The sequence below is a fragment of the Armigeres subalbatus genome, unplaced genomic scaffold, assembly GCF_024139115.2.
Source record: "Armigeres subalbatus isolate Guangzhou_Male unplaced genomic scaffold, GZ_Asu_2 Contig515, whole genome shotgun sequence".
NCBI lineage: Eukaryota > Metazoa > Arthropoda > Insecta > Diptera > Culicidae > Armigeres > Armigeres subalbatus.
In genome coordinates, this window is record NW_026943277.1 from 529376 (window position 1) to 542121 (window position 12746).

At 38.1% G+C, this 12746-nt stretch overlaps 1 protein-coding gene and 1 pseudogene across 6 annotated transcripts in view; both read left to right on the forward strand.

Moving 5' to 3' along the window:
- Positions 1-12746, forward strand: part of LOC134204300 (syntaxin-1A) — an 85538-nt gene that overhangs the window by 15875 nt on the left and 56917 nt on the right. For 3 of the 6 annotated variants that reach the window (XR_009977829.1, XM_062679123.1, XM_062679124.1), the window contains exon 6: positions 6341-6451. Coding sequence is in view for 4 of the 6 variants with exons in the window: in XM_062679123.1 (XP_062535107.1) it covers positions 6341-6451 (111 nt within the window). In the remaining 2 variants the exon portion in view is untranslated. Of the gene's footprint in view, positions 1-6340; positions 6452-7683; positions 7794-12746 lie in introns of all 6 variants that reach the window. The other 3 variants (XR_009977830.1, XM_062679126.1, XM_062679125.1) reach the window with 1 other exon arrangement.
- Positions 2304-2409, forward strand: LOC134204335 (U2 spliceosomal RNA; annotated as a pseudogene).

Here is a 12746-nt window from a genome sequence, read left to right on the forward strand (position 1 = left end):
TATATCATCTTTTGATTTCTGATGGAACTTTTTTCATCCTTTGAAAGAAGCGATCATATCTTCCTAATTTTTAAAGCGAGCAAATTCCTGAATTAGAGGAAGGCATCATATCGTCTTTTGCCATCTGCCGGGCAAATGCATCCTTTAAAAGAAAGGATCAGTGAATCAATATTCGGGCAACGCCTAACAATATACTCTTTGTCATCAACAGAGTTTGTTACTGACAAACGCACCTAGCGACAAACCTTTATCCGAACCCGAACACAATATGACAAGAATCATTTGCTTTGCATGCTCTGATATTTCCGAAAATACGATGCTAATGTTGTAATCATTGTTCGATTCTCGAATATTTCCATAAAAGCAGAAACTATGATAACATAAAAGCGAAATTTGCTCAAGAAATAATGCAAAACAACGGGTTGAAAAATTAGCGACAAGATTGTCTTCTTTTTTGTTGTTGACAAATTTGTTCGGATCTTTGTCATTATTATCTCCAACAAAAATAAAGCTTTGTCGTTGGTACGCTTTTGTCGCTTGTTTCGCACGCGCATTCCAGAAAAAAAGATTCCCTGGAAGGGATCATATTCTACCTTGCGTTTCACCGAGTGAATGCCTGAACTGAAAGTAGAAACCATATCGTATTTTGCCTTCTGATGGGCAACTGCATTCTATGCAATATGGGATAATATCTTCTGTTGCCTTAAACTGCGCAAATGTCTGAATGGAATAAGGGAACCATGTCGTATTTTGCCTTCTGACCTGACCAACCTTTGAAAAAAGGGTTCATATCTTCCATTGCCTTAAACAGAGCAATTGTTTTAATTAAACAAATGAAACATATCCTCTCTTGTCTTTTGCCGAGTAAATGCATCCTTTGAAAGAACTTTCCTTTAACTGAATAAATGCATACATTGAGAATGAAAAGAATACACATTCTCCCTTGTGTTATGCCGGGAAAATGCATTATTTGAAAAAAGGAATCATATCTTCCGGAAAAAATCATTCTTTGAAGAAGGAAGTGTATACTTTTTAGACTTATGCGCCACAAAGTGTGCTAAAGAGATGATTATATCTCCACTACAAATAATCAATAAACTAGTTTTTGCTCTTGAGCACTTACAATTTTGTTATTCGAGTTTCCGCCTTTTGTAGTTTGTCTTAGTCAATGACGATCTTGCAATTGACTCAGAGGTAAAAGGATGTTATGTGCGAAAAGCAGATAATTAAAATTTCATGGAGTCTACCAATGTTCCTTCGAGTAGTGATTTGATACAATCTTAAATTCATCACAAAACAATTCAAAGCATCTCTCTTATAGTGTTCGAGCGATAATTATTAATATAAATATGATTAATTGAACATCGCCCGAAATCGGTGATTACATAACAATTATGCGAAATGACCATTATGCCAAACAGCCGTTATGCCAAACGAAATTATGCCAAACGACTTTACGCCCTTGAAAGGAGGCTTCCGAGCTTCTTGATAGGAGACCTCCGAGCCTCTCAAAAGGAGGCATCCGAGCCTCTTGGAACTTTCGAGCTGCATGGAAGTAGGCTTCCGAGATAAAAGGAGGCTTCCAAGTCTTTGGCAATGAAGCTACTGAGCTTTTTGGAAAGATGCCTTCATGTCTTTTAAATTCAGGCTTCCGAAACTTTAGATTTTAGATTTTTGGTCAGAAGTCAGATTACAATGAAGATTCAAGTCTTTTATTTACTGATTGACGTGCATATTATGTACAATACAAAGTTTTTTCTTGAAAAATCATACAATTATAAAAACTGTATAAAGAAGTTTTTATTGAAATTGTACTACATCCGTCATTTCGAATTCTGATCCGAGGTACCTCCTGTGGTCAGCGAAGGTATGTACCAGGTTGAAAATCGCCTAACTGTGAAATTCAAGACTCTCAGGCCATTGTGGAATTGAAGGAAATAAGAAAGCTGATTTACTCGCAAGACAAGGTTTAAGTGCTCAGTCATGTTAGAAGGACCTCCAGGCAACTGAACAAATCATCATTTCATTTAATAAAATTTCAAATAAATTGTAAAATCTGAGAAAAAGTTATCTGAGAATAGTGATCGGTCTTTTCACAGGTTGCTGTCTGATAAAGGATCGTTCAAAAATTACATTGCATTGCACAGCTTCAGGCATTAAGGATTTGCGAAATACCATTTTGTATTTTTATCTTGACATTTTCAGAGGTTTCTTCATACTTAGAAGTGCTTCGAAGAAGTATGTTTTTAAGAGTGTGTGTTTAAAATTATTCATCTCGAAATGAAATCATCAAAAAAAAAAAAATCGCTTCTCGGCCTAAAGGCTAAGATCAAAGTGTAGTATCTGTTCTTATCAGCTTAAAAAAAAAGAAATCATCAAAAAGTGGAGTTTAGATGTTTTCCAACTCCTGTTCGTCGTTCACATGGTTCTCTGTACAATTTTGCAAGTTCTAGTCTATGAAGGAGTAACAACTACGAATTGTAAGGCTTATGCTCATGCTCATTGTGTAAGATGTGATTTTTTTAAAAAAATTATTGAACCTTGTTGCTTGTGGGTTTCGAGAATCACTTTGGTACTTTGATAAAAATGTTAAGATTGTTGCGATTCCATAGAAAATGTTAGGGGAATATACCCTAGCTAAGAATAGACTGCTTTTATGCCTTAGCTATAACGATTTTCATGGGTGTTTCTACCTCATGCAGCAGTTAAACAAGATAGCTAGGCTAGGTGTACCAGTTGTGGCTATAGCACCAGTTGTCGCACTAGTGCTTTATATGCCAAATGGCAAATCGAATCACCGCAAACCAAGTTCAAATCGATAAAGCATATTCATATGATACGATAACACCTTTGATTTCCTCCCAAACAATCAAAGCATAATTGTAAAAATTGATTTTGCTTAATTTTTGACGTCCTTTGCACCAGTTGTGGCACTAGTGGTCCCTATTTGGCCAGTCCCATAAGAAAACAATGGGATTTGCCAAATAAGGAACCAAAATTAAGAATAGTGCCACAACTGGTGCATGCGTTCCTATTATGGATTAATCAATTTTGAGGATAATAACAAATTTTATTGTGGTTTTCACAGCTGTACTAAGGAGCAGGAAGTAAAATCTTTCGCTTGATATATAAAGTCCACCCACATGCCTTTTACTTATTTTTTAAAAATAGTTGTTCTTATGTATGGCGACAATTGGTACACCCACCCTAGCTGATGCCATATTAAAATTAGAAAAAAAATCTCAGTCATATTGATAATTTTCACATTTTAAAAAAGTGGTGATATTTTGTTGCCGGAAACATGAGGCAAAACGCCTTTAAGCCGGCAGTTTTTAGAAAACAGCGCATCACACGTCGGGGAATCATCATTCTGGTATGTATGGTGCGTGGAGACGCGTAGTACTTTGTAGGTTAGTTCCACTGTGCTTCCCAGAAATCAGAAAAAATATTTTAAGCTCTTTATAGTGGAATGTATTCAACCGTCTAAGATGAGTTAAGCTTCTTCTTCTTCTTGGCATTACATCCCCACACTGGGACAGAGCCGCCTCGCAGCTTAGTTTTCATTAAGCACTTCCACAGTTATTAACTGCAAGGTTTCTAAGCCAGGTTACCATTTTGCATTCGTATATCATGAGGCTAGCACGATGATACTTTTATGCCCAAGGAAGTCAAGACAATTTCCAATCCGAAAATTGTCTAGACCGGCACTGGAATCGAACCCAGCCATCCTCAGCATGGTTCAGCTTTGTAGCCGCGCGTCTTACCGCACGGCTAAGGAGAGCCCCAAGATGAGTTAGGCACTCTCCATTTAATTCCACTACGTACGTACGTAAGTACGAGACACTGAAAACAACCCCACAGTTTTGGTCGAAATACGTATCTGCAAAGATAACCTAACGTAGTGGAAATAAATGGAGAGTACTAAACTGGTCTGTTAGATGTTAGATGTTTCGTCAAGATGTGGAAAATTTTGGTTTTTTCCTAGCCTACATAATTTTACATCTAGTTTTGGTAAGGCTATCTCAAACATGGTAAACATAAGTGAATACCCAAAAGTTGTTTTGCCCCGGGGGCGTTTTAGGGCCGCTTCCCCTATACGTCGTTTGGTTTACTTTAGATGTTTTTTGCTTGTTTATCGTGTTTAGGAGACTATTGGATTTTGTTAGAATCTAAATACTGGAACAACAGCTTCAGGGCCTCATCATTTGATGAATGATTATCATTTGTCAAATGATTTGCGAAACAGCATTTTTGAAAATTTTGATTTTCCGTTTTCGGGTTTGTCGCTCAAAAATCCCCTTCATACGAAATTCATTCGAGGTACCGATTGAACTCTTTGTGCAGAATCCCGGTTTTTATGGTTGAATCATGTTGATCACAAATGCTGTATGGGAAAACAGTAGAAGCATAAGTACTAGAACGCTAGTGGCGCTGTAGTCATTTAAATTATTTTGCCAAATTATGCTTCAATAAACTTCAATTCTCGGGTACTTATTCAAAAGGACGTATGTGATTTTGTAAACAAAGATTCAAACGTCGATTTGTCCGATCTGATGGCACTCCCACGCAAACCATTACCATAGACAGATAGGGGGAGGCTTCGGCTACCTGGTGGTGGTGTTGGTTTGCGTGGGAGTGCCATCAGATCGGACAAATCGACGTTTGAATCTTTGTTTACAAAATCACATACGTCCTTTTGAATAAGTACCCGAGAATTGGATGTTTGGTTTCATCACCAACATCGGTTTGACACTTGTAGTACCGGTATTTTGGCTGCCAGGTCAAAGTAATCTAAATGTTAGTTACGCGAACAGCAAATATGTATATACATATAAAAATACACTGCTTTTAACGCGTTTTTTTACGTGGGTTGCTTTTACGCGATTTTTTTCGCGGATTTTTTCAAAAGTTTTTTACTCAGTTTTTTTTAAAAGGTTAGGACACATGTAAAACCACAAAAAAAAACGATTTTAGTGAAGTCGTTTTTAAACGTTTTTAAGCGGTTTGGTTTTACGCGGAACGTATCTCCCGCGTAAATCGCATAAATCGCGTATATTTTGAATCAACTGAGAAAACAGCGCTTCTAGCGTTCTAACAATTCTGCGCCTACTTTGTAAATGAATGAAACTGTAAAATGCACTGGAGATCTGGTCTCATTGTGTAAATAAGGCTTTGCACTACCAATCTGTGTTGCTTGGAGACCGAATTATCAATTTTCTTTTTTTTTTAATTTGGCGATGGCGACTCGAAACCAATAGAAATAAATATCATTTTCCTAGACATCATACAGATAAAACTTCTTGAAAATGATTTATCCGTTGATATTTTGCTACGTTTTCAATAAAAAATGCCTCGTCGAGTATGTTTTTTACGTTTAATAATTTTTTGGTGGTGAATAATCCATTAATTTCCATGAAATCGTTACTTCAATAAAGAAGTAACATACATTCAACTTTTGGGTTCGGAGACGAGCCAGCCTCGGGCTGAAAGTCTCTTTAATAAAGACAAAAAAAAAAAAAAAAAAACTTTTGGGTTATCGAAGTTGAAGTAAACCATGTGTCGAACTAGACTAGTTGAAATTTAATTAAGCGTTACATTACTTACCCTAATATAAAAATTGGGAACCCTGAGATTTAAAAAACTGTTTTCAGAAAGAGAAATGAATCAAACAATAAAAAAATGATAACAATTAACTGTTCAAAAAATAACTTATATCGTGTACTACATGAACGATTCATGATAATTCGTGAAGAAATTAATAGCAATTCATTTTGCAAGAATATGTTTAAATACAATATGAATGCATACTAAAAACCTATAAAAAACTTCCAGCAATATGAAATAAAAAAAATCCAAGCTTCGTCATTCTACGATTTGGTCTTATTCGTCGTCGCTGTACATTCCCTGTCTATCGATTACCCAAGCTCTTTCTCCGTTGCTACTGTTGTGTAAATAATGTTGTTTAAATGTATTGCTCCTTCGTGTGTAATAACTAAGTATAGAATCTGGAAGACACAAAACCCACATTTCTTGTTTGTTGATCTACTGTTGATTGCTAGAGTAATTCCCTCTCTCAAACCAAATGCTGTAGCAAAGTCGATACCCATCTAGATTTAATCAATGAGAGGTAAATCGCCGAAATCAGCACATCTCTCCGTCAATTACCGGCTCCGCACGCAAGGAAAACACGCCAAGGATCAACGATTGACGTTACCAACTAGGGACCGAACTATTCAAATTCACGCCGAAATTATGACTCCCACCTCCCCTTTATCGAATACCGAATGTCACCCCTTTTCTCTACCGTTTGCCGTTCTTCTCTCTATCTACCACTCAACAGGGTGAAATGATTGATCGTATAGAATATCATGTTGAACACGCAATGGATTATGTCCAAACAGCGACGCAAGACACAAAGAAAGCGCTTAAATATCAAAGCAAAGCCCGCCGGGTGAGTACATTTGACGACTTTTTAACTAATGTGTGTTTTTTTTTCTTTTTTTCTTTCCATTTTTATGTTCCGAATTCGAATCCCGAATCATCCGCCGCCTGATCCATCCTGTCCCGTCCTGGTCGATGTGAAAACTATCCGTCGTTGTCCTTGATTTCCAAAATGTTTCCACGCTTTTCTCTAATCCACACTCATAACCACAAACATAACTGTTTTTTCACACTTTCGTGTGGTGTGTGGCTTTGGAATCTTTAAAAATCTAACTTATTATGTTTTTACGTTATTTCGTTACGGCTTATAAACATCTAAACCATATATAAATCAATGTATTTTATACTTAATCTGCATGTTTTGATTATCATCATATAAACTTTTTATTGTTTAATGACTGTTGCATGTACCATATTTGTAATAATGCATGTGTGCTTTTCAAAATACTTATATAAAAATAAAACTATTATATGATATCTATGTGTGTCTGTATGCGCGTGTATGTGCGACAATGTATGTATGTGCTCTGAATGCTAAATGGGTTAAACGTTTGTGTAATGTGACAAATCCGGTGCTCGGTGCAACTAATCCGCGGGAAAATGGATATCACACTATAATTCACGTCTCATCAATTATGAATGGCCTTGATCTACTGTGTGCACCAACTGCACTATATATTTTTTCACTGGGATGTTTAATTACTCGTATATCGAATCGAATGCTGACTCTGTAACTGCAACTAACGATTTCCGGTATCGGCAAACCCAATTTGGCTAACACCGTTTTTTCGCGAATGCTGCTAAACTAACCGAAACAAAACCTTGTTGATACAACCAAAACCATAAAAATCGCCAAAACAACAACTGCTACAACTGTCTCTCTCTTTTTCCTACGGGTTCTTCCGAGTTTTCATTCCTCCGAACACGGTCACGTGGTCGCCGCTTCTTCCTCCGCCACAACCTCGGCCGGTGCCGGTGGCGTCTCTCGCTACTATAAATATCCTCCCTCTCCGGCAATGCCTCTCTCACGCTATAATCGTTTGAATCGATCCCATTCCCGTTCCCACGAAATCCTCCCCAATCCCAAATTCTCCCGGCGAACCGAACTCCCCAATCCGCCCATCGGAAACTGAATCTTCTCGCTGCGGCGCCGCGTTCTTCGCTGCCGACCGGAAAATCGCAATCGACCACCGATCTGCGTGCCGTCGAATGTCATCCTGGACCATCGTCGTCGAACGAAAGGGCGACCTGGTGGACCGAATTGAGTACCATGTTGAGCAAAGCGGAACTATGTGGCACAAGGTCAACAGGAACTGGTTCAGGCGAACAAGTACATGTCCAAAGCAAGAAAGGTATTTATGATGAGCGCACACTCCCGCGGTACGCATCCTCTCGTGCGTATGAGTGCGGTTGTATATATGTGTGTAGGAAGGACAATAACAGCAACAGCGGCAACACCGAGAATAGCGCTGCTGGCTTTTCCTCGGTGGGTGCCCGCTCGGAGGGTGGAGATATCGCTGCTGCTGTTGTCGTTGATTGTAGTTAACCTCAGAAACTAACTTATTACTGATCGATTGACGTTAACTCGGCTAATGATGTTTTGTATCGTTGTTCGCGGCTCGGATCTGGTGAAGGGTCTTCTGAATATGTTTTTCTCCTTTCTAGTTGTTTACAGCATTAGAGGATATAATAATAGCTCGCAAATAGTAGTGGGTGAAAACCCTGTAACGAAGAGGTTATTCCATATTTGTTCAATGGAGTTCGCTGGAGGCTCTTTTGAACTTAAATTGCTTTAATTGTTATGCATCAAAATGTGTCGTAATTGATAATGAATTACCTTTTCTAAGCAACTACATATGTCAAACGTATTTATCAATTGTGAGGTAAAAAGTCGTAGAACTGCTCCCATTTTTATCTTAACGTATATTCATCTAGTGGCGAAAGAATCCCTCTTGTCTTTCTACCTAACATGCGTGTTCACTGCCGAAAAAATTACAAAAATAAGAAACAAATCTAATTTCTTTTCATTGATTTGTTTTTGATGGGATGAACATAAGATTTATGAGATGAAGCTTTATGTATTCTCGAAGACATTTCGCAGGAAAATCATTTGAATTTTGAAGAGTATGATTATTTTCTGAATTTCCTCTGGACATTTCTATGCATTTCCTCGAGTAATTTTTCTGAATATGTTCGTGACATTCTTCTAAATTTCCTTTAAGAGTTCTATCTCAAGAATATTCTTCTAAATATCTTGAGAAATTCTTCTGATTTTTTTTTCTAAAAATTCTTCAAAATTTGTTCGGAAAATTTTCATGAGTTTCTTCGATAACCTATTCTCAATTTCTTCGTGAAATTCTTCAGAAAGCACTTTGGAAATTATTCGGAATTATTTTGAGCTTACATGTGGAATTCTTCTCAATTGCTTGGGAAACTAATTTCCACGGTGAATGGTTATTTAAATTTCTTCGAGTCATTTATTTTTTGAATTTTCTCATGAAACTCTTTTTAGTTTCCCTGAAAACTTCTTCAGGAATTCGAAAAAAAAAACTCTGAATTAGGGTCCATTTCCACTACGCAAAGAGGTTTTTGACAAGCCTGCCCAATAAAGAATACATAATCTGTGTACAAAAAAATGTGATTTGGAAAAAAATAAACATAGGTACTAATATTGTTATAATTTTTATATGAAACTAGTTGACCCGGCAGTCGTTGTCCTGCATAGTAGGCGAAAATGCGCATTGGGAACTGCCCATGCAAAACTCCCATATGAATCCTTATTTTAGTGTTTCACGATTTACACAACTTTACTAATAATTTTTGACTGAGGAAATATCATATAAACCCATCGGAAAGTATAACAAATGTAACTGTTGAGGGAATGAAGAAAATCCATCCAGCCGTTTTCGAGTTATGCGTGCGTATACGAACACAGACCATTTCATTTTTATTATATAGAAGATAGATAGATTAAACTGAGAAAATATATATTTTTATCGAATTATCTAATAATGCCAGACGTTGTTTTAAGCAACAACCATTGATATAATTGAGTTAAAATTTTGATATCATCACCAGAAAATGTTATTATGGAGGCGTGGTCTTAATTCGAAACTAAGTGCCGCAACGATGCTTTGGCTTGCAAACTCGTTAGATATTGTTATCGAAATGTGAAAAATCGTAGTATTGATATTTCTAACAGACAAGAAGGTAAACATTACCTGTCTAGATGAGCATTGACAACTTCAAATAATAAACATTCAATAAAATATTCATTTAGAACATACTGCATATTGATTATTATCATAAATGAATAATGAAAATGATCAAACTGACATTAGTTAACCCCCCGAAAGCCACAGAACGGGTTCCAGAATTGTATAAAACTTCAAGCTAATCTAATTCCTTTAATGATACATTTAATCTTAAAGATTCATTTCGGAATGAACATGATCATCTGGCAAAAACTGAACAGCGCAAGGTGTTAGTCATTTGTATAGCTTTCGTCAAAATCTAATAAGACATCTTACAAAGGAAAGAAAGGCTTCCGAACCACTTGAAAGGAAGTTTCTGAGCCCCATGAAAGGAGACTTACGAACCTTTTAAAATTAGGCTTCCATGCTTCTTAAAAGGAGCCTTTCTGATCTTTTAAAAAGAGCTTTCGGGGCCTTTTAAAAGAAGGGAGGGAAGAAAAAAGATAGAAAGTATAGAGGAAAAAAGTATTAAAGAAAGCATCCGGGCCTTTTGGAAGAAGGTTTCCGAGTTTCTTGAAAAGAGGATTCCGGGCTTCTTGAAAGTTGGCTTTCAAGCGTGTTGAAAGTAGACTTCCGAGTTGGTTAAAATGAGAATTTCGAGCCTCTTGAAAGGAGTCTTCCGAGCCTCTCGAAAAGAGACTTTCGAGCCTAAAAGGCTCTAAAAGAGAGAAAGTTTAAAGAAAAGAATGCTTTCAGACAGCTCGGAAGAAAGTTTCTGAACCTCTTAAAAGGAGGGTTCCGAACCTCTTGAAAGGAGTCCTCCGAGCTTCTTAGTAGGAGGCTTTCGATTATCCTAGAGATATGCTTCAAATCCTTTTGCAATTGAATGAAAGAAACAAATTTTAACTCTCGTTTCTTCTAGCTTCTATATCTTACTTACGATGAATGATTTGTTATCACCCGACCAGATTTGGTAGCACAGTTCCCGTAACACGGTAGATCACTTTGACGTAGTGTGTTGCGGTGTAAGATCTACCAAACAGAGCCCTAGCCTAATCCATTTTTCTAGCTGGGGCAATAAGTTGTGGTAATTAAGGATTCATCGTATTTAGTCCTCGCTACCAACAGCAGTCTCAGAAATAAAACGTAATTAATGTTACCTTGCAGACAGTTGAAAGACTCGAATTCCTCTTGTTTGAGGCTAAACTGGATGCAGCGGAAACAACTTTTCAAGCAATTAGTTAAAAAACCTCGGTACCCGGTCCTAGGCTGAACTGGCTGCTGGAAAAATCGAGTTAGGGGTTTAAATACGTACTAACTCTTCTTGAACTGGTGAACAATGGTAGTGAGAGGAACACATGGAAGTTCTTATTACTGAACAAATTCTCTTGCTTGAAATGGTCTTGTAGACAGAGCTAAATCCCGGGTTTTCATTGTTTCACTGGTGATATTCTAGAAGCAAGACAAGGATGTGGCTAGGGCTCCGATGCATGGCCAAAAACAGTATTACTGTTCTGTTTTCTCAAGAAAGGATTGATTTACCGATATTGCAACCGATACTGCATTGCTTCTCAATAGCACTGGAGTAATTCGACATGCACTTAAACACTAAGGGTACGGGTAACGCTACAATAGATCTAATAATTGGTCGCAGTGGCACACCCGGACAGGAAAAAAAACCGAAACAAAATAATCTATTGTATCGATATTAATCTTCATCTCGAAACTAAAGCACTATTTTCTAAACTTTCAAACCTGTATTGAATCCAATTTTCGTTTGTTTATGCTCTCCCGGATGACACTATTTCCCTTTCCTTTTCCTATTTCTTCGAGTATCAATATACTGCTTGTTCATGTTCGCTCCACAATGGATGCGACATGACGCGGACCAGTGTTGTCCCAACATTCCCCGACCTGTAACTCTGCCCGTCCCGGCTCAGGGTTACTTTCCATTGTGCCCAACTGAGGAAGTTCCGCTACTTGCTTTCTGATACTCCCATTTTTCCATGTCTGGCCCCATTGATTTCTTTCATATTTTGAACCATATTCTTATCTAGCAATGCGTTTATGTTCCGCCGTAATTCAGCTCTAGTACGAAGATCGATTAGTTCAACAATGTCATAATTCTCACGAACTTTTTGTTTTGATAATTCAGCACGCTTTAGTCACAGAGAAACAGACGACTCACTCAGAACACAATGCAATCCTGGTTCGCAAGTCGTTTTATGTTTCCTGTCCACGTGACAATTGGCGGCTCAGGAGTTCCTTCGGCTTTCAGTCGTTCGGTCCACTAGAGTAGCGGATGACAGAAAGGCGATCGTATCAAGCTGTCGTTTACCAAAATGAAGCGTTACATGCATCATTCGAAATATGACGGAACAGTTCGATTTTGCCCTTTGCAACTGTACCGATTCTTCTACTCGATGCAAGAGAGGATGGTGGTTTCCATTACATCTCTGCACCATACACCGGATCATCGAATAGCAGCGTCCACCACCATGTTTATTCAGGCAGACTTCACAGAACTGCTGCCTTCTGATCGCTTTAGACCGCTCTACGTTGATTGTTCATGTCTTTGAATTTTGAGCAAGCCCGGATCAGATGATCTGAACTTTTGCAAATCCAGCATGACCAGACGACTTCTCCACCACTTGAGTCTTCACCACACGAGTCTTCACTTTGCTCGTGAGCTGAATCATGTACATGCAAAATCTCCTTTCTGGGGTTTTCTATTCCAGCACGCGATCTCTCGTTTATCGACAGTAAAGAAAAATCCGCAACTTTGGACACGTCAGCGACAATGTCTGTTGCGAAGTTCGTGAACATCCTCAATGGGCTGCCCACTTTCCCACGCTTATACCGGACCTAATCCAGTTTGTAACTCGGCGGAAGCTTATCGACTAACTCCTGTACCAGCATCGGATTTTTGAGGTGATCTCCTAATCGTCCAGCTTCCAGATGATCACACAACTGTTATTCCGAAGTTGATGAAAGTTTCCAGTCCGTTAGCTTTCGGAGGGGAGTATTCCTAACCTTCACCATCAATGTCTTCAGAAGTTTCTCCGGCCTGCCAAATAGGTTTCAAAGATCGCAAATCATATCTGGAACCAA